The sequence below is a fragment of the Periplaneta americana genome, chromosome 4, assembly GCF_040183065.1.
Source record: "Periplaneta americana isolate PAMFEO1 chromosome 4, P.americana_PAMFEO1_priV1, whole genome shotgun sequence".
NCBI lineage: Eukaryota > Metazoa > Arthropoda > Insecta > Blattodea > Blattidae > Periplaneta > Periplaneta americana.
The window spans coordinates 110,895,323-110,920,684 of NC_091120.1; the positions used below are offsets into that span (position 1 = coordinate 110,895,323).

Here is a 25,362-nt window from a genome sequence, read left to right on the forward strand (position 1 = left end):
TTATTTATATTTTTTTGTTTCTTATTTTCATAGTGTAATCATCTAAATCGTGTTTATTTATCACTTAACGCCAATATGTATTCCACTGTGTTGTTTTTTTTATTATTAATCTATTTTTGTGTACATTTTATTCAATTGTCGGTTTCTGGTTTAATTATGTGAATCCAACTTAATTGTAATCTAATACTAATATGTATACTAATGTGTTTATTTTTATTTTTACTGTGTACATTTTTATTGAATTATCGGCTTCTGTTTTTATGTGATTCGTATTTGATTCTAACAACATTAATATGAATTGCACAATGTTTATTTTTATTTCATGAGGTAAATTTTTATGTAACTACCTCTTTTGATCTCATTAGGTACCTAAATTGTATCAGTATGTAATTACTTAATTCCGATCCAGTTGTATATTCAACTATCTAAGCAATCCTGGTTGAGTGTAAGAGAAGGCCTTACGGCTTTAACTCTGCCAGGTTAAATAAAACCATTATTATTATTATTATTATTATTATTATTATTATTATTATTATTACGGCGCTGTATCAACATCTAGGTTATTTAGCGTAATCTTAGAGTGAACTCTTCAGCAAGATGAGGTATATTAATAGTGAAAATGGCTCCGAAGCTCTCATTGATTAACATAAGACGCATTATAAGTATGTGCGTGGCTTATATGTCCCCTGAAGAGATAGCTTTCCGCATATCCTGCAAGGTTGAAGCCATATTGCGATTAAGGCATGGCAAGAACAAGGAAAAGATAGGCTGAAAGACCGCAGGAAACAAAACAGCAGAACAAAAATAACGACTGGCCAACAGACGCCACGTTTGGAAGACTTTCAGCGTCATCCTGACTTCTTCGAACATTAGACTAATTAATTCAGTGCTTGAGAGCTTGAGAGCTATGACAGAATGCCATGGTGACAGGATTAATAATTAAATAATATATACAGTATGTATGGGGGGGGGAATTTGAAGTTAAATTTATGTTCACTATCATATTAAATTGAAGTGTTAGGAGTAAAATCTCCCTGCTATGTTCATTAATTTTTGATCCGTGACTTTAGTTCAGTTTTCTTTGTTTACTTAACTCACATTACAACATGCTTATATCTTTAATAGTAGTTGTACAAATAAAGTATATGTTTATATAAGAAACTGAAATTCGATTAATTTATTTGTATGGTTTAAATTTTATGGTCATAATTTCATTTTCATTCCTATAGCTCGTCGCTAGGTTTTTCGTGTTTAGTTATGAGTAGAGAACCACAGAATTTCGCATTAATTTCGACAAAAAAAGTGAAAAAAAATTATATTTCGCGTTTCATCGTCATGTAGTTGTAAGATTATCGCAATTATTTCATATAAATTGGAAAGGAATATTTACGTGAAAAAAATAACGTTATACTTAATACGTTTCAGCCGTCAAAATAATAATAAAAAGAGTTCCATTCAGGCTTGTCTTTTAGGAGATACATTTTTTCTTTAAGACGCACATGCTCTTTATTTTTGAAACAGAGTTTAGACACTCTATTCATACATTACAAAATTTACATTTGAAATGTTAGTCGCGGATAAATTCTTTAGCTTTGGAATGAAGTGTAACTGTCGACGTTGAATATTGGAAAAAGTTTCTAAAATAGCAACACCCTTGACCTTACTATAATACCAGCAATTTTTCAGGTGGACAGTACCTTTTCCCCTCTGCCAAGTGTCAATGACCGAGTTTGGAAGTAGGGGCGATCTCTTAAACTTCTTTGAAATGTGTGTTTTTCCAATTCTAGCTTTCAGCTTGTAAGAAGAGTGGATATTATATTCAGAAGTTAAAGGTGTTTAAACGGTGCATAAAATGTTTAAAAAGTAATGAAACGAAATTTTTTAATAAAATTCGCTTCTTTTCGCCAAGATAATTTATTTCGTTCTAAAACACAAATATCGCGAAAATTCGCGATACAAATATTGTCATTTTTCTATTGCTAAAGACGCATTCACAAAGAAAACCAACTCTCTTTTTAATCAACGATTTGTGCTTTTATCGCTAATGCGAAAATCTGTGGTCTCTACTTATTATTGTATCTCCAATGGGGGGTAGTCCTATTTTACGTATGTACACTAGGGCTCCACTTATATGCAGGCCTGGCGGTTTCGGTCCTGTGAACGTAAGGTTAATGGTACTTTTACTAGCCTATCTAGATTTTGTTCGCGTGACAGACGTGTGTATGCACCGGTGGACTATCGGCTGTGTACACGAACAGTTCTAGGAGGCTACAAGTACATTACATACCTATTATTCCGCAGACTACAAGCTGTTCCTAAAATAGGTAGTCAAGGCTATGTTGCACATCCCTGTAAGGCTAGGTACATAACTTGAAATAGCATTAAATATCTACATATTTTACTTACATATCTACATATTTAAAAGACTAACATAAGAAAAATTTTAATAAATCATGTACAACTCTATCTTCTTTTTGCTGACCTAATTAAATATTTCTGTTTTTATTGAGTTCTTGAAGCGATGAGAGCGGACAGGGCAGTTTCTAGATCTGAAGATCTTTAGTTTCACTCCAACTGATGCAAAAATGACTGACACCGCTGGCGAGGGTATAGATCTCCGTTCATTTTGATTCTCCTCAGTTTCAGTGAGGTTTTCCTCAGGTCTCTGAAGATCCCTTCCTCTTCCAAATTGTTTTTTTTTAGTTGGATATTTAACGAAGCTGTATCAACTACTAGGTTGTTTAGCGTCTACAGGATTGGTAATAGCTAGATGGTATTTGGCGAGATGAGGCCGAGAATTCGCCATACATTACCTGACGTTTATTTAAGTTTGGAAAAAACTTCGGAAAAATCCCAACCAGGTATCAGCCTAAGCGGGAGTCGAACCCGCGTCCGAGGCAACTTCGGATCGGCAGACAAGCGTCTTAACCGATCAAGCTACGCCGGTGGCCCAAAATTGGTTCCTGTCCTATGTAGAGAGAGAACAAAACAGTTGCAGAAATAATATTTGGATTAAATGTAATACAGAAAATTATAACTTACCGGTACTGCCAGTCACTCCGTAAATGTGTTCCTAGAAATTGCATTTGTGTCTCAGATCTGCACTTTTTACAAATTTTTGCCGCTTGACAGGACACAGTTTTTCTCTTTTGCAAAGATCTTCGGAAGTAAGCTCTTAACAATTTCGATCTGGTCTTTCAGTCCTCAGCTGAAACAAGTACCCCTTTCATACTTAGATGTAAAATTAGAAAAGGTTAATATTAATTATAAATTGAATGCTCAAACTTCTACAACAGCGTAATATATACAATTATCTGCATGCAGATCGCTTTCGTAGTAAACTAGTTACCGGTACCACTGAATTTCAGCTTCTTTCCTCTTTCTGTCCATACGTTATTTTTATAAGGTTATTGTCATAATCTGGATCCTGAAAATTATATAGGCACTCATGTCCTTGCACTAGTATTATTTACCATTCTTCCTGTCTAGAGTTCCAGCTTCCCATTTCGGAACTAAGGTGAAACAAGGAATTCGACTAACAGATAACAGAACAACAGAGAAATACAACATGGAAACTTTGGAAGTTCCAGATACCTGGTGCTACACCCGAATGGAGAGCAGAAACATCCGAAGTTACCGGAAGACGGTCTGTGGGCGCTCTTACGCAACGTTTTCACATAGAGAACTGTGCGCGTACTGTGTCGTAAGCATCGGGAATCACGGGGCCGAAATCGCTTCGCCAAGTGATTCCAGACAGTACAATCAGCGCAAAGTCTCCTATGTGAAAACCGAAAACAGCTTGGCAATATACAAAATCAGCTGGAGAGTACTGCTTATCCATGCACGAGGACACGACACAGTGTCCGTACAGTACCCAATGTGAAAACTCTCCTTCATACAACACAGTCTCCTTAACCCTTAAATTGGCAAAGCTCATTTCTCACACTAGTTTATTAAACCTTGTCGGACCGTAAAGAAAACAACTATCGCAATGTCGATATTTTATATGTTGTACAATATTACATTATTGTAAAATTTTAATTTTCCTATCAATTTTTTTCTACTGTTCTATTGAAATTATAGCATAGGCCTATAGCCTATTAACCTGTTGTATCCTATAGGATACTTTGTCAATTTAAGGGTTAAGATCACTGTAATCGATGGTTGTCTTATACTCAGTATAAACAGGGACTGCATAATGTAGATCAGAAGTCACAACCCTATATGCACATAATTTGTTTTTTTCCTTTTTGGGTTCCGAAAACGCCAGCCTTGCTTATGAGCTTCTGTCTTAAATAGGCTTGGAGCACAGGCGATCTGTTTACATTTTCCGGCCATTTCTTGGAATGAGGTACCTACCAGTGTCCTACAATGTTCGAACATGAGAGAGGCAACCAAAACATTAAAAGTTCGTCTTATTTCATATGAAAAACTAATCACTAGACCTGTGCTAAAATCTCGAAGTGATTGTAACATGAGTGGAAGAGAGCGAAATTTTTATAACAAGGCGGAACAAACACGATAGGTCGCCTTCTGCAGAGCGAACATCGACAAATATCGAACTTCGCCATACTCGACTAACATGAACTGAACAGAGCGCCTGTAATGCACGACGCTAGTATTTACGGTGCAGCAGGATGCACTGCCCTCAAAGCCGAACAGAAGTGCAGAGGAATGTTTCGCAACATGCGTCCTTCGAATTGGAAGACACTTTAAGTCATAGATGAGGCATCTAGAATCAAAATCCTCCAAGTCCATAAAACAAAATTGTGGGAAAATGGAAAAAACTGTTTCCATATAAATAAACAATCTTGGGATATAAACATTGCTTCCATCAAGTATTTTACTGTCATTAGATACATTCAAACAAATTACAGGATTGCCCCTTCATTGAAACTAACAAATTCGTGAGGTTAAATTAGCACCTAACTGATTTTGAAACTGAAAAGTGTATTTGGTGGCTTTTGAAAGTAAGAGAATTAGTTCTAAGCATAAAAATGAGTCAAAGAGGAAAACATTTTAACTTAAACCTTACAAATTATGTAGGCAATGAAAACTAGACATGAAGTAGGATTATGCACAAGCTTTAAACATAACAGCAGTATAAATGTGAATATGCATTACACTTTTTAAGTTCATACAAATTTTACACAGTATTGTCACATTCCTCTTCCTCCAGATTAATAGTTTCTTCTTCTTCTTCTTCTTCTTCTTCTTCTTCTTCACGTTCAATAGCATTTCTTGAATTTATAATCTCCACATACAATTTCAATGCTCTTACCAATGAGGCCCACAGCGCTTCTCCAAAAGTTTGGTCACGTCTTTTATCTTAAGTGAGTCAAAGACACTCCAAGGCTTAGAATATCAGGATCAGTCATTTCGAAATTATATTGTTTTTTTCTTGTCACTACCTTTGCAACAACGGTGTCAGTTCTATAGTTAAACTTATCTTGCACTCTTACCTGTTCATTCAATGTAGAGGGTCTTAAAATAAATCTTTTACAGGGACTGATTTTAAAATGGCAGGAGATCTTAAAATTATGTCTGCCTCTTTCTTCCAGTCTTGAAGAGGTATATCTTCACTTCCAAGAATAAAGATTGTTCCATGTTTGCCAATAATATTTTGATATTCTTGAGGATCTAAAATCACTTTCTTATTCCTTTTTCGATTACTCCAAATATGCGATCGGGAGGGAGAAATGAATGCCCAACCACAGGAAATGTAATTTACACTCTTTTAATAGCTAGAGGTGCTTCAGTGAGTAGCCATTTAGAGCACATTCCAATCATTGTATTTTTACTTTGTGCAGTAATAAAATTTTCTTATTGCTGTTTATCTGATGAAGAGTAGAAAACGGAATGGAGCTTCTTTATGTCCAAAAAACTTAAACTGTTGGATTTCCATTTACTGCCAACAGCATGATTACAAGCTGGTATAGCAGGAGGGCTGCAAGAGGAGTACCGACAAAATTATGTAATTAATTATTAATTGGTAAGAATAGGCGTACAGTGTGTTATAATAATTTAATACTGCACATAATATTTATACAGGGTGTTTAAAAAATAGGGGGCATAATTTCAGGTATGTATTTCCCACATGTATACAATCAAAATAGTTCATTACAAGATGTGTCCGGAAATGCTTCATTTCCGAGTTATGGCCTTCACAACATTGAAATTCACTGGAACGTTTTTCTTTCCGCAGGTCGTTGTCATTACAGAAGATGTTCAAATTGTCCACCTCCTGCCTGAATACAGGCCTCACATCCATGTCTCATTGCCCTGCGAACACGATCCCAAACTCCAGGAGTATTGCGTATGTCCTCAGAACATGCCACAATTCGATTCCGAAGGGATTCCAAATTAGGCACCGGAGACGAATAAACCAATGATTTTAAATGGTCCCACAAATAGAAATCGAGAGGGTTCAGATCAGGTGAGCGTGGAGGCCAAGCAATTGGGCCACCTCTACCTATCCATCGATCAGGAAACCTTCGATCTAAGTACCGGCGAGCCGTACGACTGAAGTGTGCAGGAGCGCCATCATGCAAGAAGTGAATGTGTTGACGATTGATCAGTGGAGTGTCTTCTAAAATATGAGGTGTGATGTTTTCCAGGTAGTTTGTGTACGCCTGCCCCGTAAGTCTGTTTACAAGTACATGGGGTCCAACTAATCGATCACCAATGATACCGGCCCACATGTTGAGAGAGAACCGCACCTATTGATGAGATGGAAGAGTTGCACGTGGGTTTTCATACGCCCATACATGCTGATTGTGGAAATTTGTTATGCCATCTCGTGTGAACTGTGCTTCATCTGTAAATAATACTAAGGCAGGAAAGTTCGGATTGATACCACAGTGCTGCAAGAACCACTAATAGAACCTAACTGGTGCAGGGTAATCTGCTGGTGACAGGGCCTGTACACGTTGCAAATGATAAGGATACATTTGATACTCTTTCAACAGTCTCCAGACAGCCGTATGAGGAGCATTGACTTGCAACGCTACCCTTCGTGTGCTGATAGAAGGAGTCATGTTCACAGCCTCCAGAATCTCCTCCTGTACTTCTGGAGTTGTAGATCTTGGTCGTCCCCTTCCCAAACCAGGAGAGTTAAATTTTTCATACTCGCACAGACGGTAATGGAGACGTACATATGAAGGGTACACGGGAATAACGATCAAGGTCCATTTTAGAAAGTTTTGAGAAAAACGACTTTTAAAGTTTAAGCACTTAATACTTTCTTATGTGTGTATTTAATAGAAACTGACGTAGTGGAATGTCAAGAACGATGATTTCTTATTACCAGCTAGACCACATGATAGTACTTCCTTTCCACTATAAGATGGCATTATTGACTCAATTTCGATTTTTGATGGACCTTGATGGTGTTTCCCGTGTACCATTCAAATGTCTTCCGATCTGAACATTGTCGCTGTGGGTACCTCTCCTGAAACAAACGACGAGCCAGCGCAGCATTGCCGTCCGCCTTACCGTACATGAAGTGTATCTCTGCCAGCTCTTGATTTGAATACACGTCGCACAGTCTAACGCCTACACAACACTGAATGTAACCTTCGCCTCGGAATGAATTGTCAGAGTGCCCTCTTAATGTCTCCTTTGACGGCAACGACCTGCGGAAAGAAAAACTTTCCGGTGAATTTTAATGTTGTGAAGGCCATAACTCGGAAATAAAGCATTTCCGAACACATGTTGTAATGAACTATTTTGATTGTCTACATGTGGGAAATACATACCTGAAATTATGCCCCGTATTTTTTAAACAACCTGTATTCATCATATTATGTTTTCTATGTAATGAAAATATAATTTCAACCACACATACCTTTCTTTCCTTTTCATTTCTTTTTTCCATTTCTCCCTATTTAGTGTTTTTACACGAGCTCTTCTTTGTGAACATTTTTGTAACTCACTGCTCACTCTATGCACCATTTCACTGAATATTATTAGAGTAGAAATTAAAGTTAATAAGGTTTAACAAGAGCTTAACCACACAAATAATAAATCAACATCGCACAGCTGATAAGTGCTGGGTAAAGCAGTCCCACAACCTGATTGGCAGAAAGGGACTTGGAGGTTTTTGAAACTAACAATGGCCGAAATTCAGTTGGATCTAGCGGATATTGAAACTAACCCTAACTTTTGTCCAGCATTTTCAGAGGAATCCAGCGGATATTGCAGAAAAATAATGCCAGCATCGGATTGTCCAAGCAAAGATACACAGAAAAAGATCTTTATCTCATTTTTTTTCTTCGATGGACTTGGCGAGTTTTGATTCTAGACGCCTCAGATATGAACTTACGGGAGATTTTTCCCTTCAAGCCATAGAGAATTGATCAAGGTTCTAGACGAAGAACAGTTTGCGCAGCCTGATTTTGAGGAGACACTGCTGCACCATCAATAATCATCCTTTAACTTGCCCATGAAATGCATGCTTCGAGGGATTCTATGCGGCAAGTATTGAGATAGCAGGAATTACACCCTATCGCCTACCACGGGTGCAAGCAATATGGCCAAATGATTTTGAACACAGAGTTGGTTCTGTGAATATTTATTCATCGCAGTAATACTATACCAAACATCCTACAGTTTGTACTATTCGCAGATGAGGCCTGTTTCGCCACTGATAGTGTAATAGTGCAGTCTGGAGTAAGAAAATCCATTTACCACTCTAATGTAAGATTACTACGAACGATTCTCCATCAATGTGTGCGCTGGAATTACAAAAGGATCATCTAATATGATCTTATCTCCTGACACCCGATTTGAAAAGTCCACGCTACTGCGGGGATTGTGTTATTGTTTTGCAAACTAGCGCCAGCAAACGTCGACGCATTAGGCAGTTGTTGGTTATGAAAAACAAAGTAGGTACAAAAGCATTCCTCAAACGTATTTCGCATTCAAGATTTCGTGGCGCCTGAAATAGACATTTCCGACCATTGCATTGTGTCCCTATTTCAGAATACGTATTCAATATAGACTCCTCCGTCATCTGAAGGCCTTTATTTTAACTTAAAGGTTTCATGCACCCTGTATTTGTAATTTATGAATATGATAATCCACACACCAGACAGTAATAACTGTCCATATGGAGACGTTCTACATAACAATAGACATCACAAAATTATATCTGAAATTGCCAGTGCGTTAGACGTAGGATTCACAGTACATGAGGAACTATTTGGTTTAACAGAAATTGGAAACAATATATGAATTGATATATTGGCATATATCAGTAATTCTGATATTGGCTTAGTGATCGACCCATTTGTGTCGCTTTGAAAGTTACAGATGCCAACCTGATGATGTTGACAAAGAAAAGTATTTACGAGTCCACCATTTTCTATTATTTATAAAAATATAAAGTTAGAGAAAAGAAAGTAATAGGCGTTGTGATAGGAGTCAGAGGAACTATTCCTCATATTTATTAATTATTTTGTCAAATACATAACCCAAAAATCCGTAAAATACAATTTGTGTTGTTAACTCTTAAAGAGTCCATATTTCTTCTAAGAAACCATTATTATAATTTATAGTTGTAAATTTATATATTTCTGTATTTGTATACTTACTTATGGCTTTTAAGGAACCCGGCGGTTCATTGCCGCCCTCACATAAGTTAAAAAGTAAAGCTGATAGTGCATCTTCTTGCTTTAGCCCGCAGTGAATTGGAAAAACATCTGACAGAAATTGGCCTATACGGACTCTGCTGTACGTTTCACTGAGACATATTTTAATTAATCGAAATAATTTCTTGGAAATACCAAATTCAATAAGAATATTATATAAAACCTCTCACTTAACCGAGTCTGTATTTGTATATTTATATAAATCTTTGTCACACTCTTCTTATTAGTTTTGGATAAAGCTTACCTTATGTGTAATATTAATTTCCTTTTATACAATCACACAAATTGTGGGAGTATACTTTGTACTCGTGGCAATCCTCTAACGAGGAAAGTTTCTAATGAAAAATCACCAAATTCTGAATATAGATTTCCATTGAAAGAAATCTGATTTAATTTCTGAGACTTAAGGATTCAAGACTGTTTAATATACTTCATTCTATATTACGAAATTCTTTAAATTACAGAGGACCGGTGGGTGTTTTAATACGAGCAGGAGGCGACATTCTGGGACCTGGAGTCTCACTGCATTATCAAGTATACCGGTACAGACATCCTAATTTTGATGGATATAATTACGACGTCGGCCTCATGTCGGTAAATATAACACTATTATAAATATGATAATTAGTGCAGCCTGTTCATTGAATACAGAGTAGGCTCTATCTCAAAAACCTAATTAAACATTTTCTTGTATCTGTTTTTATGCAGATTTTTAAAATTTTTCTTTTCAAAACTAATAAAAAATAAATTTAATAATTTTGTACCCAAGTATATAACGGCAGAATCTTTTCTCTATTGCTTGGGATCCGAAGACAGCATAACATTTGTTTACCGGCACGCTGCAGTCAAATGGAGCAGTGTAAGTACACGGATTCGATCACCAACGATGTACTCAGATATGCACGGTAAGCAAAGCACAGAGTTTAAGTAAGTTCTGAACAAGTAAAACAGTTCTGGCTGCAACAGTAAGAAGAAATGGAGTAAATTCCTTGGTTCGATGATTTCGGACACAGGATGACTGTTACTAGAGCTAGGAAGTTGGTACCGAAACTATTGAGTTAGTGAGCTTGGAATCTCCATCGAATGAAGAGTAGTAACGCAGCTCTAAACATCAACATACCAGCATAACAAACGTGTACAGTCCGGTGGTAACCATACTTTTCTTTGTGTCAATGGTTCATGGCCATAGAACACGAAACAAAACAAGTAAATAATGATACAATTGTCAATTAGAATCTTCGTAACTTTCAATCTCAAATAGTTTTCGCATACCGTATGTATAAAAGTAATAATTCAAACACATAGTGATATATCTGTAAACTTTTTACAATACTTAATAAAGTACACTTTCACTTAACGAAAGAAATACTCCTATATTTATAAAAACTATTTATAATCGGAAAATATTCCTACTACTGTACGTCACAAGATGTGACTGGAGCAAGTCTGGAATAAGATACAGCATTTCTTACTGTATCATCAAGCGAACAATAGCTTTGTGAATCTAATAGTACATCTTGTATGTAGCACATTATTTTAAGACCACTTTTCATATTTACTTTAATGACTACTGGGCCTTATGCGGATTGGTATATATAGACTACTTGAACAACATTATTCTTCCACATATCTCACTGTTTCCGTCATTTCCACTATTCTGGACTGAAGCAAAATGATTGCTACAGGCAATTCAATTGTTTCAATGGATATTGCAGCACACAAACATTATATATTTATCGAAAAAATAGGTATATACAGTAGGCTTAGATGTTGAAGAAGACGGTTTCTCTTCATAGCTTATTTACTAACAAGGGAAGTACCCCAGCTCGAACTGCTAAAACCGAGTGTAAATGCGTTTAAAATACAGAGCTGTGCTTGTTCTACCACCCATCAAGGTTATTTATCTGTAAAACTCCGCAGTCGTGTACAATCAATGATTGAAGAATAACGAATCTAATGACTAGAGAAGCACAAATCGCTGAAGAACATTTTTTTAGATATTAGACAAATCCGACGAGATTTGTAGATTTCATTCCTATTTATTTAGCTAAAAATGTCGCAAAAACAAAATTTTTTGAAAGATATTGGTTTGTGGGGAAAATCGAAATCAGAGATATAATAGTGTTCAATCTTGTACATTAAACGCTCTCTGAAAGAATTAGCAAAATCGGTTGGAATATAGAGTTTTTATTAACGTTTATGCAAAAATCGTTGTTTTTATCGCAAGAAACGACGATTTTTACAATTGGACGATTGACACAAACAAACCCATACTCCTCCGCATGCGAACGTGATATTGTTGTTATAATTCGGTGCGTGCACACGAATGTAACGTATTGTAAGAACTGAGACAAATCCGAAGTAGATTTGTAGATTTTATTCATATTTACATAGCTAAAAATCTCGCAAAACCCAAATTATTTTAAAGATTTTGGTTTGTGGGGAAAATCGAAACAAGTGATGTAATACTGTTCAAACAAGTATATTAAACACTCACTGAACGAATTAGCAAATTCGCTTGGAATTTAGAGATTTCATTAATGTTTATACAATAAATCGTGCTTTTATCGCAAGAAACGACGATTTATATAATTGGACGCTTTACACAAACAACCCCATATTCCTCCTCATGCGAACGTGAAATTGTTGTTATAAATCGGTGCGTGCACAGGAATTTAACATTTTTTAAAGATATTAGACAAATCCGACGGGATTTGTAGATATTATTCTTATTTATATAGCTAAAAATCTCGCAAAAACGAAGTTTTTTGAAAGATTTTGTTTTGTGGGGAAAATCGAAACCAGTGATATAATACTGTTCAATCATGTATATTAAACACTCTCTGAAAGAATTAGTACTATCTGTTGTAATATACAGATTTTATTAACGTTTATACAAAAATCGTTGTTTTTATCGCTAGAAACAACAATTTTTACAATTGGACGATTCATACAATCAAATCCATATTCCTCCGCATGCGAACGTGAAATTGTTGTTATAAATCTGTGCGTGCAAACGAATTTAACTTTTTTTTAATATGTTAGACAAATCCGACAGGATTTGTAGATTTTATTGTTATTTATATAGCTAAAATTCTCCCAAAACCAAATTTTTTGAAAGATTTTGGTTTGTGGGGAAAATCGAAACAAGTGATATAACACTGTTCAATCATGTATATTAAACGATCTCTGAAAGAAATAGCACAATCGGTTGGAATATAGAGATTTTAATAACGTTTATACAACAAATCGTGCTTTTACCGCAAGAGACGACGATTTATACAATTGGACGACTTACACAAACAAACCCATATTCATTCGCATGAGAACGTAAAATTATTGTTATAAATCGGTGCGTGCACACGAAGGTAACATTTTTTTAAGATATTAGACAAATCCGAAGGGATTTGTAGATTTTATTCATAGTTATATAGCTAAAAATCTCGCAAAAACGAAATTTTTTGAAAGATTTTGGTTTTTGGGGAAAATCGAAACCAGTGATATAATATCGTTCATTCATGTATATTAAACACTGTCTGAAAGAATTAGCAGAATCGGTTGGAATATAGAGATTTTATTAACGTTGATAGAAAAATCGTTCTTTTTACCTCAAGAAACTAGGATTTTTACAATTGGACGATTTACACAAACAAAATCCATATTCCTACGCATGCGAACGTGAATGTGTTGTTATAAATCGGTGCGTACACGCTAATTTAACTTTTTTTTTTTAAATAATAGACAAATCCTACGGAATTTGTAGATTTTATTCATATTTATGTAACTAAATTCTCCCAAAAACGAAATTTTTTGAAAGATTTTGGTTTGTGGGGAAAATCGAAACCAGTGATATAATACTGTTCAATCATGTATATTAAACACTCTCTGAAAGAATTAGCAAATTCGCTTGGAATTTAGAGGTTTTATTAACGTTTATACAAAAAATCCTGCTTTTACCGCAAGAAACGACGATTTTAACAATTGGACGATTGACACAAACAAACCCATATTCCTCCGCATGCGAACGTAAAGTTGTTGTTATAAATCGGAGCGTGCAAACGTATTTAACTTTCTTTTAAGTTATTAGGCAAATCCGACAGGATTTGTAGATTTTATTCATATTTAAATAGCTAAAGTTCTCGTAAATACGAAATTTTTTGAAATATTTTGGTTTGTGGGGAAAATCGAAACAAGTGAAATAATACTGTTCAATCATGTATATTGAACACTCTCTCAAAGAATTAGCGCAATAGCTTATAATTTAGGGATTTTATTAACGTTTATACAAAAAATCGTGCTTTTACCGCAAGGAACGACGATTTTTACAATTGGACGATTTACACAAACAAACACATATTCCTCCACATGCCAAGGTGAAATTATTGTTATCAATCGGTGCGTGCAATCGAATTTAACATTTTTTTAGATATTAGACAAATCCGACGAGATTTGTAGATTTCATTCCTATTTATTTAGCTAAAAATGTCGCAAAAACAAAATTTTTTGAAAGATATTGGTTTGTGGGGAAAATCGAAATCAGAGATATAATAGTGTTCAATCTTGTACATTAAACGCTCTCTGAAAGAATTAGCAAAATCGGTTGGAATATAGAGTTTTTATTAACGTTTATGCAAAAATCGTTGTTTTTATCGCAAGAAACGACGATTTTTACAATTGGACGATTGACACAAACAAACCCATACTCCTCCGCATGCGAACGTGATATTGTTGTTATAATTCGGTGCGTGCACACGAATGTAACGTATTGTAAGAACTGAGACAAATCCGAAGTAGATTTGTAGATTTTATTCATATTTACATAGCTAAAAATCTCGCAAAAACCAAATTATTTTAAAGATTTTGGTTTGTGGGGAAAATCGAAACAAGTGATGTAATACTGTTCAAACAAGTATATTAAACACTCACTGAACGAATTAGCAAATTCGCTTGGAATTTAGAGATTTCATTAACGTTTATACAATAAATCGTGCTTTTATCGCAAGAAACGACGATTTATATAATTGGACGCTTTACACAAACAACCCCATATTCCTCCTCATGCGAACGTGAAATTGTTGTTATAAATCGGTGCGTGCACAGGAATTTAACATTTTTTAAAGATATTAGACAAATCCGACGGGATTTGTAGATATCATTCTTATTTATATAGCTAAAAATCTCGCAAAAACGAAATTTTTTGAAAGATTTTGTTTTGTGGGGAAAATCGAAACCAGTGATATAATACTGTTCAATCATGTATATTAAACACTCTCTGCAAGAATTAGTACTATCTGTTGTAATATACAGGTTTTATTAACGTTTATACAAAAATCGTTGTTTTTATCGCTAGAAACAACAATTTTTACAATTGGACGATTCATACAATCAAATCCATATTCCTCCGCATGCGAACGTGAAATTGTTGTTATAAATCTGTGCGTGCAAACGAATTTAACTTTTTTTTAATATGTTAGACAAATCCGACAGGATTTGTAGATTTTATTGTTATTTATATAGCTAAAATTCTCCCAAAACCAAATTTTTTGAGAGATTTTGGTTTGTGGGGAAAATCGAAACAAGTGATATAACACTGTTCAATCATGTATATTAAACGATCTCTGAAAGAAATAGCACAATCGGTTGGAATATAGAGATTTTATTAACGTTTATACAACAAATCGTGCTTTTACCGCAAGAGACGACGATTTATACAATTGGACGACTTACACAAACAAACCCATATTCATTCGAATGAGAACGTAAAATTATTGTTATAAATCGGTGCGTGCACACGAAGGTAATATTTTTTTAAGATATTAGACAAATCCGAAGGGATTTGTAGATTTTATTCATAGTTATATAGCTAAAAATCTCGCAAAAACGAAATTTTTTGAAAGATTTTGGTTTGTGGGGAAAATCGAAACCAGTGATATAATATCGTTCATTCATGTATATTAAACACTGTCTGAAAGAATTAGCAGAATCGGTTGGAATATAGAGATTTTATTAACGTTGATAGAAAAATCGTTCTTTTTACCTCAAGAAACTAGGATTTTTACAATTGGACGATTTACACAAACGAAATCCATATTCCTCCGCATGCGAACGTGAATGTGTTGTTATAAATCGGTGCGTACACGCTAATTTAACTTTTTTTTTAAATAATAGACAAATCCTACGGAATTTGTAGATTTTATTCATATTTATGTAACTAAATTCTCCCAAAAACGAAATTTTTTGAAAGATTTTGGTTTGTGGGGAAAATCGAAACCAGTGATATAATACTGTTCAATCATGTATATTAAACACTCTCTGAAAGAATTAGCAAATTCGCTTGGAATTTAGAGGTTTTATTAACGTTTATACAAAAAATCCTGCTTTTACCGCAAGAAACGACGATTTTAACAATTGGACGATTGACACAAACAAACCCATATTCCTCCGCATGCGAACGTAAAGTTGTTGTTATAAATCGGAGCGTGCAAACGTATTTAACTTTCTTTTAAGTTATTAGGCAAATCCGACAGGATTTGTAGATTTTATTCATATTTAAATAGCTAAAGTTCTCGTAAATACGAAATTTTTTGAAATATTTTGGTTTGTGGGGAAAATCGAAACAAGTGAAATAATACTGTTCAATCATGTATATTGAACACTCTCTCAAAGAATTAGCGCAATAGCTTATAATTTAGGGATTTTATTAACGTTTATACAAAAAATCGTGCTTTTACCGCAAGGAACGACGATTTTTACAATTGGACGATTTACACAAACAAACACATATTCCTCCACATGCCAAGGTGAAATTATTGTTATCAATCGGTGCGTGCAATCGAATTTAACATTTTTTTAGATATTAGACAAATCCGACGAGATTTGTAGATTTCATTCCTATTTATTTAGCTAAAAATGTCGCAAAAACAAAATTTTTTGAAAGATATTGGTTTGTGGGGAAAATCGAAATCAGAGATATAATAGTGTTCAATCTTGTACATTAAACGCTCTCTGAAAGAATTAGCAAAATCGGTTGGAATATAGAGTTTTTATTAACGTTTATGCAAAAATCGTTGTTTTTATCGCAAGAAACGACGATTTTTACAATTGGACGATTGACACAAACAAACCCATACTCCTCCGCATGCGAACGTGATATTGTTGTTATAATTCGGTGCGTGCACACGAATGTAACGTATTGTAAGAACTGAGACAAATCCGAAGTAGATTTGTAGATTTTATTCATATTTACATAGCTAAAAATCTCGCAAAAACCAAATTATTTTAAAGATTTTGGTTTGTGGGGAAAATCGAAACAAGTGATGTAATACTGTTCAAACAAGTATATTAAACACTCACTGAACGAATTAGCAAATTCGCTTGGAATTTAGAGATTTCATTAACGTTTATACAATAAATCGTGCTTTTATCGCAAGAAACGACGATTTATATAATTGGACGCTTTACACAAACAACCCCATATTCCTCCTCATGCGAACGTGAAATTGTTGTTATAAATCGGTGCGTGCACAGGAATTTAACATTTTTTAAAGATATTAGACAAATCCGACGGGATTTGTAGATATCATTCTTATTTATATAGCTAAAAATCTCGCAAAAACGAAATTTTTTGAAAGATTTTGTTTTGAGGGGAAAATCGAAACCAGTGATATAATACTGTTCAATCATGTATATTAAACACTCTCTGCAAGAATTAGTACTATCTGTTGTAATATACAGGTTTTATTAACGTTTATACAAAAATCGTTGTTTTTATCGCTAGAAACAACAATTTTTACAATTGGACGATTCATACAATCAAATCCATATTCCTCCGCATGCGAACGTGAAATTGTTGTTATAAATCTGTGCGTGCAAACGAATTTAACTTTTTTTTAATATGTTAGACAAATCCGACAGGATTTGTAGATTTTATTGTTATTTATATAGCTAAAATTCTCCCAAAACCAAATTTTTTGAGAGATTTTGGTTTGTGGGGAAAATCGAAACAAGTGATATAACACTGTTCAATCATGTATATTAAACGATCTCTGAAAGAAATAGCACAATCGGTTGGAATATAGAGATTTTATTAACGTTTATACAACAAATCGTGCTTTTACCGCAAGAGACGACGATTTATACAATTGGACGACTTACACAAACAAACCCATATTCATTCGAATGAGAACGTAAAATTATTGTTATAAATCGGTGCGTGCACACGAAGGTAATATTTTTTTAAGATATTAGACAAATCCGAAGGGATTTGTAGATTTTATTCATAGTTATATAGCTAAAAATCTCGCAAAAACGAAATTTTTTGAAAGATTTTGGTTTGTGGGGAAAATCGAAACCAGTGATATAATATCGTTCATTCATGTATATTAAACACTGTCTGAAAGAATTAGCAGAATCGGTTGGAATATAGAGATTTTATTAACGTTGATAGAAAAATCGTTCTTTTTACCTCAAGAAACTAGGATTTTTACAATTGGACGATTTACACAAACGAAATCCATATTCCTCCGCATGCGAACGTGAATGTGTTGTTATAAATCGGTGCGTACACGCTAATTTAACTTTTTTTTTAAATAATAGACAAATCCGACGGAATTTGTAGATTTTATTCATATTTATGTAACTAAATTCTCCCAAAAACGAAATTTTTTGAAAGATTTTGGTTTGTGGGGAAAATCGAAACCAGTGATATAATACTGTTCAATCATGTATATTAAACACTCTCTGAAAGAATTAGCAAATTCGCTGGGAATTTAGAGTTTTTATTAACGTTTATACAAAAAATCCTGCTTTTACCGCAAGAAACGACGATTTTAACAATTGGACGATTGACACAAACAAACCCATATTCCTCCGCATGCGAACGTAAAGTTGTTGTTATAAATCGGAGCGTGCAAACGTATTTAACTTTCTTTTAAGTTATTAGGCAAATCCGACAGGATTTGTAGATTTTATTCATATTTAAATAGCTAAAGTTCTCGTAAATACGAAATTTTTTGAAATATTTTGGTTTGTGGGGAAAATCGAAACAAGTGAAATAATACTGTTCAATCATGTATATTGAACACTCTCTCAAAGAATTAGCGAAATAGCTTCCAATTTAGGGATTTTATTAACGTTTATACAAAAAATCGTGCTTTTAACGCAAGGAACGACGATTTTTACAATTGGACGATTTACACAAACAAACACATATTCCTCCACATGCCAAGGTGAAATTATTGTTATCAATCGGTGCGTGCAATCGAATTTAACATTTTTTTAGATATTAGACAAATCCGACGAGATTTGTAGATTTCATTCCTATTTATTTAGCTAAAAATGTCGCAAAAACAAAATTTTTTTGAAAGATATTGTTTTGTGGGGAAAATCGAAATCAGAGATATAATAGTGTTCAATCTTGTACATTAAACGCTCTCTGAAAGAATTAGCAAAATCGGTTGGAATATAGAATTTTTATTAACGTTTATGCAAAAATCGTTGTTTTTATCGCAAGAAACGACGATTTTTACAATTGGACGATTGACACAAACAAACCCATACTCCTCCGCATGCGAACGTGATATTGTTGTTATAATTCGGTGCGTGCACACGAATGTAACGTATTGTAAGAACTGAGACAAATCCGAAGTAGATTTGTAGATTATATTCATATTTACATAGCTAAAAATCTCGCAAAAACCAAATTATTTTAAAGATTTTGGTTTGTGGGGAAAATCGAAACAAGTGATGTAATACTGTTCAAACAAGTATATTAAACACTCACTGAACGAATTAGCAAATTCGCTTGGAATTTAGAGATTTCATTAACGTTTATACAATAAATCGTGCTTTTATCGCAAGAAACGACGATTTATATAATTGGACGCTTTACACAAACAACCCCATATTCCTCCTCATGCGAACGTGAAATTGTTGTTATAAATCGGTGCGTGCACAGGAATTTAACATTTTTTAAAGATATTAGACAAATCCGACGGGATTTGTAGATATTATTCTTATTTATATAGCTAAAAATCTCGCAAAAACGAAATTTTTTGAAAGATTTTGTTTTGTGGGGAAAATCGAAACCAGTGATATAATACTGTTCAATCATGTATATTAAACACTCTCTGAAAGAATTAGTACTATCTGTTGTAATATACAGATTTTATTAACGTTTATACAAAAATCGTTGTTTTTATCGCTAGAAACAACAATTTTTACAATTGGACGATTCATACTATCAAATCCATATTCCTCCGCATGCGAACGTGAAATTGTTGTTATAAATCTGTGCGTGCAAACGAATTTAACTTTTTTTTAATATGTTAGACAAATCCGACAGGATTTGTAGATTTTATTGTTATTTATATAGCTAAAATTCTCCCAAAACCAAATTTTTTGAAAGATTTTGGTTTGTGGGGAAAATCGAAACAAGTGATATAACACTGTTCAATCATGTATATTAAACGATCTCTGAAAGAAATAGCACAATCGGTTGGAATATAGAGATTTTATTAACGTTTATACAACAAATCGTGCTTTTACCGCAAGAGACGACGATTTATACAATTGGACGACTTACACAAACAAACCCATATTCATTCGCATGAGAACGTAAAATTATTGTTATAAATCGGTGCGTGCACACGAAGGTAACATTTTTTTAAGATATTAGACAAATCCGAAGGGATTTGTAGATTTTATTCATAGTTATATAGCTAAAAATCTCGCAAAAACGAAATTTTTTGAAAGATTTTGGTTTGTGGGGAAAATCGAAACCAGTTATATAATATCGTTCATTCATGTATATTAAACACAGTCTGAAAGAATTAGCAGAATCGGTTGGAATATAGAGATTTTATTAACGTTGATAGAAAAATCGTTCTTTTTACCTCAAGAAACTAGGATTTTTACAATTGGACGATTTACACAAACAAAATCCATATTCCTCCGCATGCGAACGTGAATGTGTTGTTATAAAAATCGGTGCGTACACGCTAATTTAACTTTTTTTTTAAATAATAGTCAAATCCGACGGAATTTGTAGATTTTATTCATATTTATGTAACTAAATTCTCCCAAAAACGAAATTTTTTGAAAGATTTTGGTTTGTGGGGAAAATCGAAACCAGTGATATAATACTGTTCAATCACGTATATTAAACACTCTCTGAAAGAATTAGCAAATTCGCTTGGAATTTAGAGGTTTTATTAACGTTTATACAAAAAATCCTGCTTTTACCGCAAGAAACGACGATTTTAACAATTGGACGATTGACACAAACAAACCCATATTCCTCCGCATGCGAACGTAAAGTTGGTGTTATAAATCGGAGCGTGCAAACGTATTTAACTTTCTTTTAAGTTATTAGGCAAATCCGACAGGATTTGTAGATTTTATTCATATTTAAATAGCTAAAGTTCTCGTAAAAACGAAATTTTTTTAAATATTTTGGTTTGTGGGGAAAATCGAAACAAGTGAAATAATACTTTTCAATCATGTATATTGAACACTCTCTCAAAGAATTAACGCAATAGCTTATAATTTAGGGATTTTATTAACGGTTATACAAAAAATCGTGCGTTTACCGCAAGGAACGACGATTTTTACAATTGGACGATTTACACAAACAAACACATATTCCTCCACATGCCAAGGTGAAATTATTGTTATCAATCGGTGCGTGCAATCGAATTTAACATTTTTTTAGATATTAGACAAATCCGACGAGATTTGTAGATTTCATTCCTATTTATTTAGCTAAAAATGTCGCAAAAACAAAATTTTTTGAAAGATATTGGTTTGTGGGGAAAATCGAAATCAGAGATATAATAGTGTTCAATCTTGTACATTAAACGCTCTCTGAAAGAATTAGCAAAATCGGTTGGAATATAGAGTTTTTATTAACGTTTATGCGAAAATCGTTGTTTTTATCGCAAGAAACGACGATTTTTACAATTGGACGATTGACACAAACAAACCCATACTCCTCCGCATGCGAACGTGATATTGTTGTTATAATTCGGTGCGTGCACACGAATGTAACGTATTGTAAGAACTGAGACAAATCCGAAGTAGATTTGTAGATTTTATTCATATTTACATAGCTAAAAATCTCGCAAAAACCAAATTATTTTAAAGATTTTGGTTTGTGGGGAAAATCGAAACAAGTGATGTAATACTGTTCAAACAAGTATATTAAACACTCACTGAACGAATTAGCAAATTCGCTTGGAATTTAGAGATTTCATTAACGTTTATACAATAAATCGTGCTTTTATCGCAAGAAACGACGATTTATATAATTGGACGCTTTACACAAACAACCCCATATTCCTCCTCATGCGAACGTGAAATTGTTGTTATAAATCGGTGCGTGCACAGGAATTTAACATTTTTTAAAGATATTAGACAAATCCGACGGGATTTGTAGATATTATTCTTATTTATATAGCTAAAAATCTCGCAAAAACGAAATTTTTTGAAAGATTTTGTTTTGTGGGGAAAATCGAATCCAGTGATATAATACTGTTCAATCATGTATATTAAACACTCTCTGAAAGAATTAGTACTATCTGTTGCAATATACAGATTTTATTAACGTTTATACAAAAATCGTTGTTTTTATCGCTAGAAACAACAATTTTTACAATTGGACGATTCATACAATCAAATCCATATTCCTCCGCATGCGAACGTGAAATTGTTGTTATAAATCTGTGCGTGCAAACGAATTTAACTTTTTTTTAATATGTTAGACAAATCCGACAGGATTTGTAGATTTTATTGTTATTTATATAGCTAAAATTCTCCCAAAACCAAATTTTTTGAAAGATTTTGGTTTGTGGGGAAAATCGAAACAAGTGATATAACACTGTTCAATCATGTATATTAAACGATCTCTGAAAGAAATAGCACAATCGGTTGGAATATAGAGATTTTATTAACGTTTATACAACAAATCGTGCTTTTACCGCAAGAGACGACGATTTATACAATTGGACGACTTACACAAACAAACCCATATTCATTCGCATGAGAACGTAAAATTATTGTTATAAATCGGTGCGTGCACACGAAGGTAACATTTTTTTTAAGATATTAGACAAATCCGAAGAGATTTGTAGATTTTATTCATAGTTATATAGCTAAAAATCTCGCAAAAACGAAATTTTTTGAAAGATTTTGGTTTGTGGGGAAAATCGAAACCAGTGATATAACATCGTTCATTCATGTATATTAAACACTGTCTGAAAGAATTAGCAGAATCGGTTGGAATATAGAGATTTTATTAACGTTGATAGAAAAATCGTTCTTTTTACCTCAAGAAACTAGGATTTTTACAATTGGACGATTTACACAAACAAACCCCTATTCCTTCGCATGCGAACGTGAAATTGTTGTGATAAATCGGTGAGTGCACACGAATTTAACATTTTTTTAAGATATTAGACAGATCCGACGGGATTTGTAGATTTTATTGATATTTATATAGCTAAAAATCTTTCAAAAACGAAATTTTTGGATAGTTTTTGGTTAGTGGGGAAAATAGAATCCAGCGATTTAATACTGTTCAATCGTGTATATTAAACAATCTCTGAAAGAATTAGCATAATCGGTTGGAATATAGAGATTTTATTAACGTTTATACAAAAATCGTTTTTACCGCAAGAAACGACGATTTTTACAATTGGATGATTTAACAAACAAACCCATATTCCTCCGATTGCGAACGTGAAATTGTAGTTATAAATCGGTGCATGCACACGAATTTAACATTTTTTTAAGATATTAGACAAATCCGACGTTATTTGTAGATTTTATTCATATTTATATAGCTAAATATCTCGCAAAAACGAAATTTTTTCAAAGATTTTGGTTTGTGGGGAATATTGAAAAAAGTGATATAATCTGTTCAATCATATATATTAAACACTCTCTGGAAGAAGTAGAACAATCGCTTGGATTTTAGAGATATTACTAACGTTTATACAAAAAAATTGTGTTTTTACCGAAAGAAACTACGATTTTTACTATTTGACGATTTACGCTAACAAACCCATATTCCTCCGCATGCGAACGTGAAATTGTTGTGATAAATCGGTGCGAACACAGGAATTTAATATTTTTTAAAGTTGTTAGACAGATCCGAAGGGATTTGTAGATTTTATTCTTATTTATATAGCTATAAATATAGAAAAAACGAAATTTTTTGAAAGATTTTAGTTTGTGGGGAAATCGAATCCAGTGATTTAATACTGTTCAATCTTGTATATTAAACACTCTGTGAAAAAATTAGCATAATCGGCTGGAATATAGAGGTTTTATTAACGTTTATACAAAAATCGTTTTTACCGGAAGAAACGACGATTTTTACATTTGGACCGTTTAACAAACAAACCCGTATTCCTCCGATTGCGAACGTGAAATTGTTGTTATAAATCGGAGCGTGCACACGAATGTAACATTTTTTTAAGATATTAGACATATCCGACGGGATTTGTTGATTTTATTCCTATTTTTATAGCTATTAATCTCGGAAAAACGAAATGTATTGAAAGATTTAGGTTTGTAGGGAAAATGGAATCTAGTGATTTAAAACAGTTCATTCATGTATACTAAACACTCTCTGAATGAATTAGCACAATCGTTTGAAATATTGAGATTTTATTAACGTTTATACAATAAAAACTTTTTTACAGCAACAAATGACGATTTTTACAATTGGACGATTTAGCAAACAAACCCCTATTCCTCCGCATGCGAACGTGAAATTGTTGTGATAAATCGGTGAGTGCACACGAATTTAACATTTCATAAAGATGTTAGACAGATCCGACGTGTTTTCTTGATTTTATTCATATTTATATAGCTAAAAATCTTTCAAAAACGAAATTTTTGGATAGTTTATGGATTGTGGGGAAAATCGAATCCAGCGATTTAATTCTGTTCAATCATGTATATTAAACACTCTCTGAAAGAATTAGCACAATCGGTTGGAATATAGAGATTTTATTAACGTTTATACAAAAATCGTTTTTACCGCAAGAAACGACGATTTTACCTATTGGATGATTTAACAAACAAACCCATATTCCTCCTCATCCGAAAGTGAAATTGTTGTTATAAATCGGTGCATGCAAACGAATTTAACATTTTTTTAAGACATTTCATAAATCCGACGGGATTTGTAGATTTTATTCATATTTATATAGGTAAAAATCTCGCGAAAACGAAATTTTTTCAAAGATTTTGGTTTGTGGGGAAAATTGAAAAAAGTTATATAATCGGTTCAATCATGTATATTAAACACTCTCTGAAAGAATTAGAACAATCGCTTGGATTTTAGAGATTTTATTAACGTTTATACAAAAAAATATTGCTTTTACCGCAAGAAACGACGATTTTTACTATTTGACGATTTACGCTAACAAACCCATATTCCTCCGCATGCGAACGTGAAATTGTTGTGATAAAACGGAGCGTGCGCACGAATTTAATATTTTTTAAAGATATTAGACAGATCCGAAGGGATTTGTAGATTTTATTCTTATTTATATAGCTATAAATCTAGAAAAAACAAAATTTTTTGAAAGATTTTAGTTTGTGGGGAAATCGAATCCAGTGATTTAATACTGTTCAATCTTGTATATTAAACACTCTGTGAAAAAATTAGCATAATCGGCTGGAATATAGAGATTTTATTAACGTT

General features: G+C 33.5%; 1 protein-coding gene across 2 annotated transcripts in view; it reads left to right on the forward strand.

Annotated features, from left to right (window-relative positions):
* The window catches only part of LOC138698862 (trypsin 5G1-like), a 38,241-nt gene extending 26,611 nt beyond the window's left edge, over positions 1-11,630 (forward strand). Inside the window, exons 4-5 of one of the 2 annotated variants that reach the window (XM_069825072.1) lie at positions 10,115-10,244; positions 10,463-11,630. In XM_069825072.1, coding sequence (XP_069681173.1) covers positions 10,115-10,244; positions 10,463-10,471 — 139 coding nt within the window. In that variant the 3' untranslated portion in view covers positions 10,472-11,630. Of the gene's footprint in view, positions 1-10,114; positions 10,401-10,462 lie in introns of those variants that run through there. The other variant, XM_069825071.1, reaches the window with a different exon arrangement.
* Positions 11,631-25,362: the final 13,732 nt, after the last annotated feature.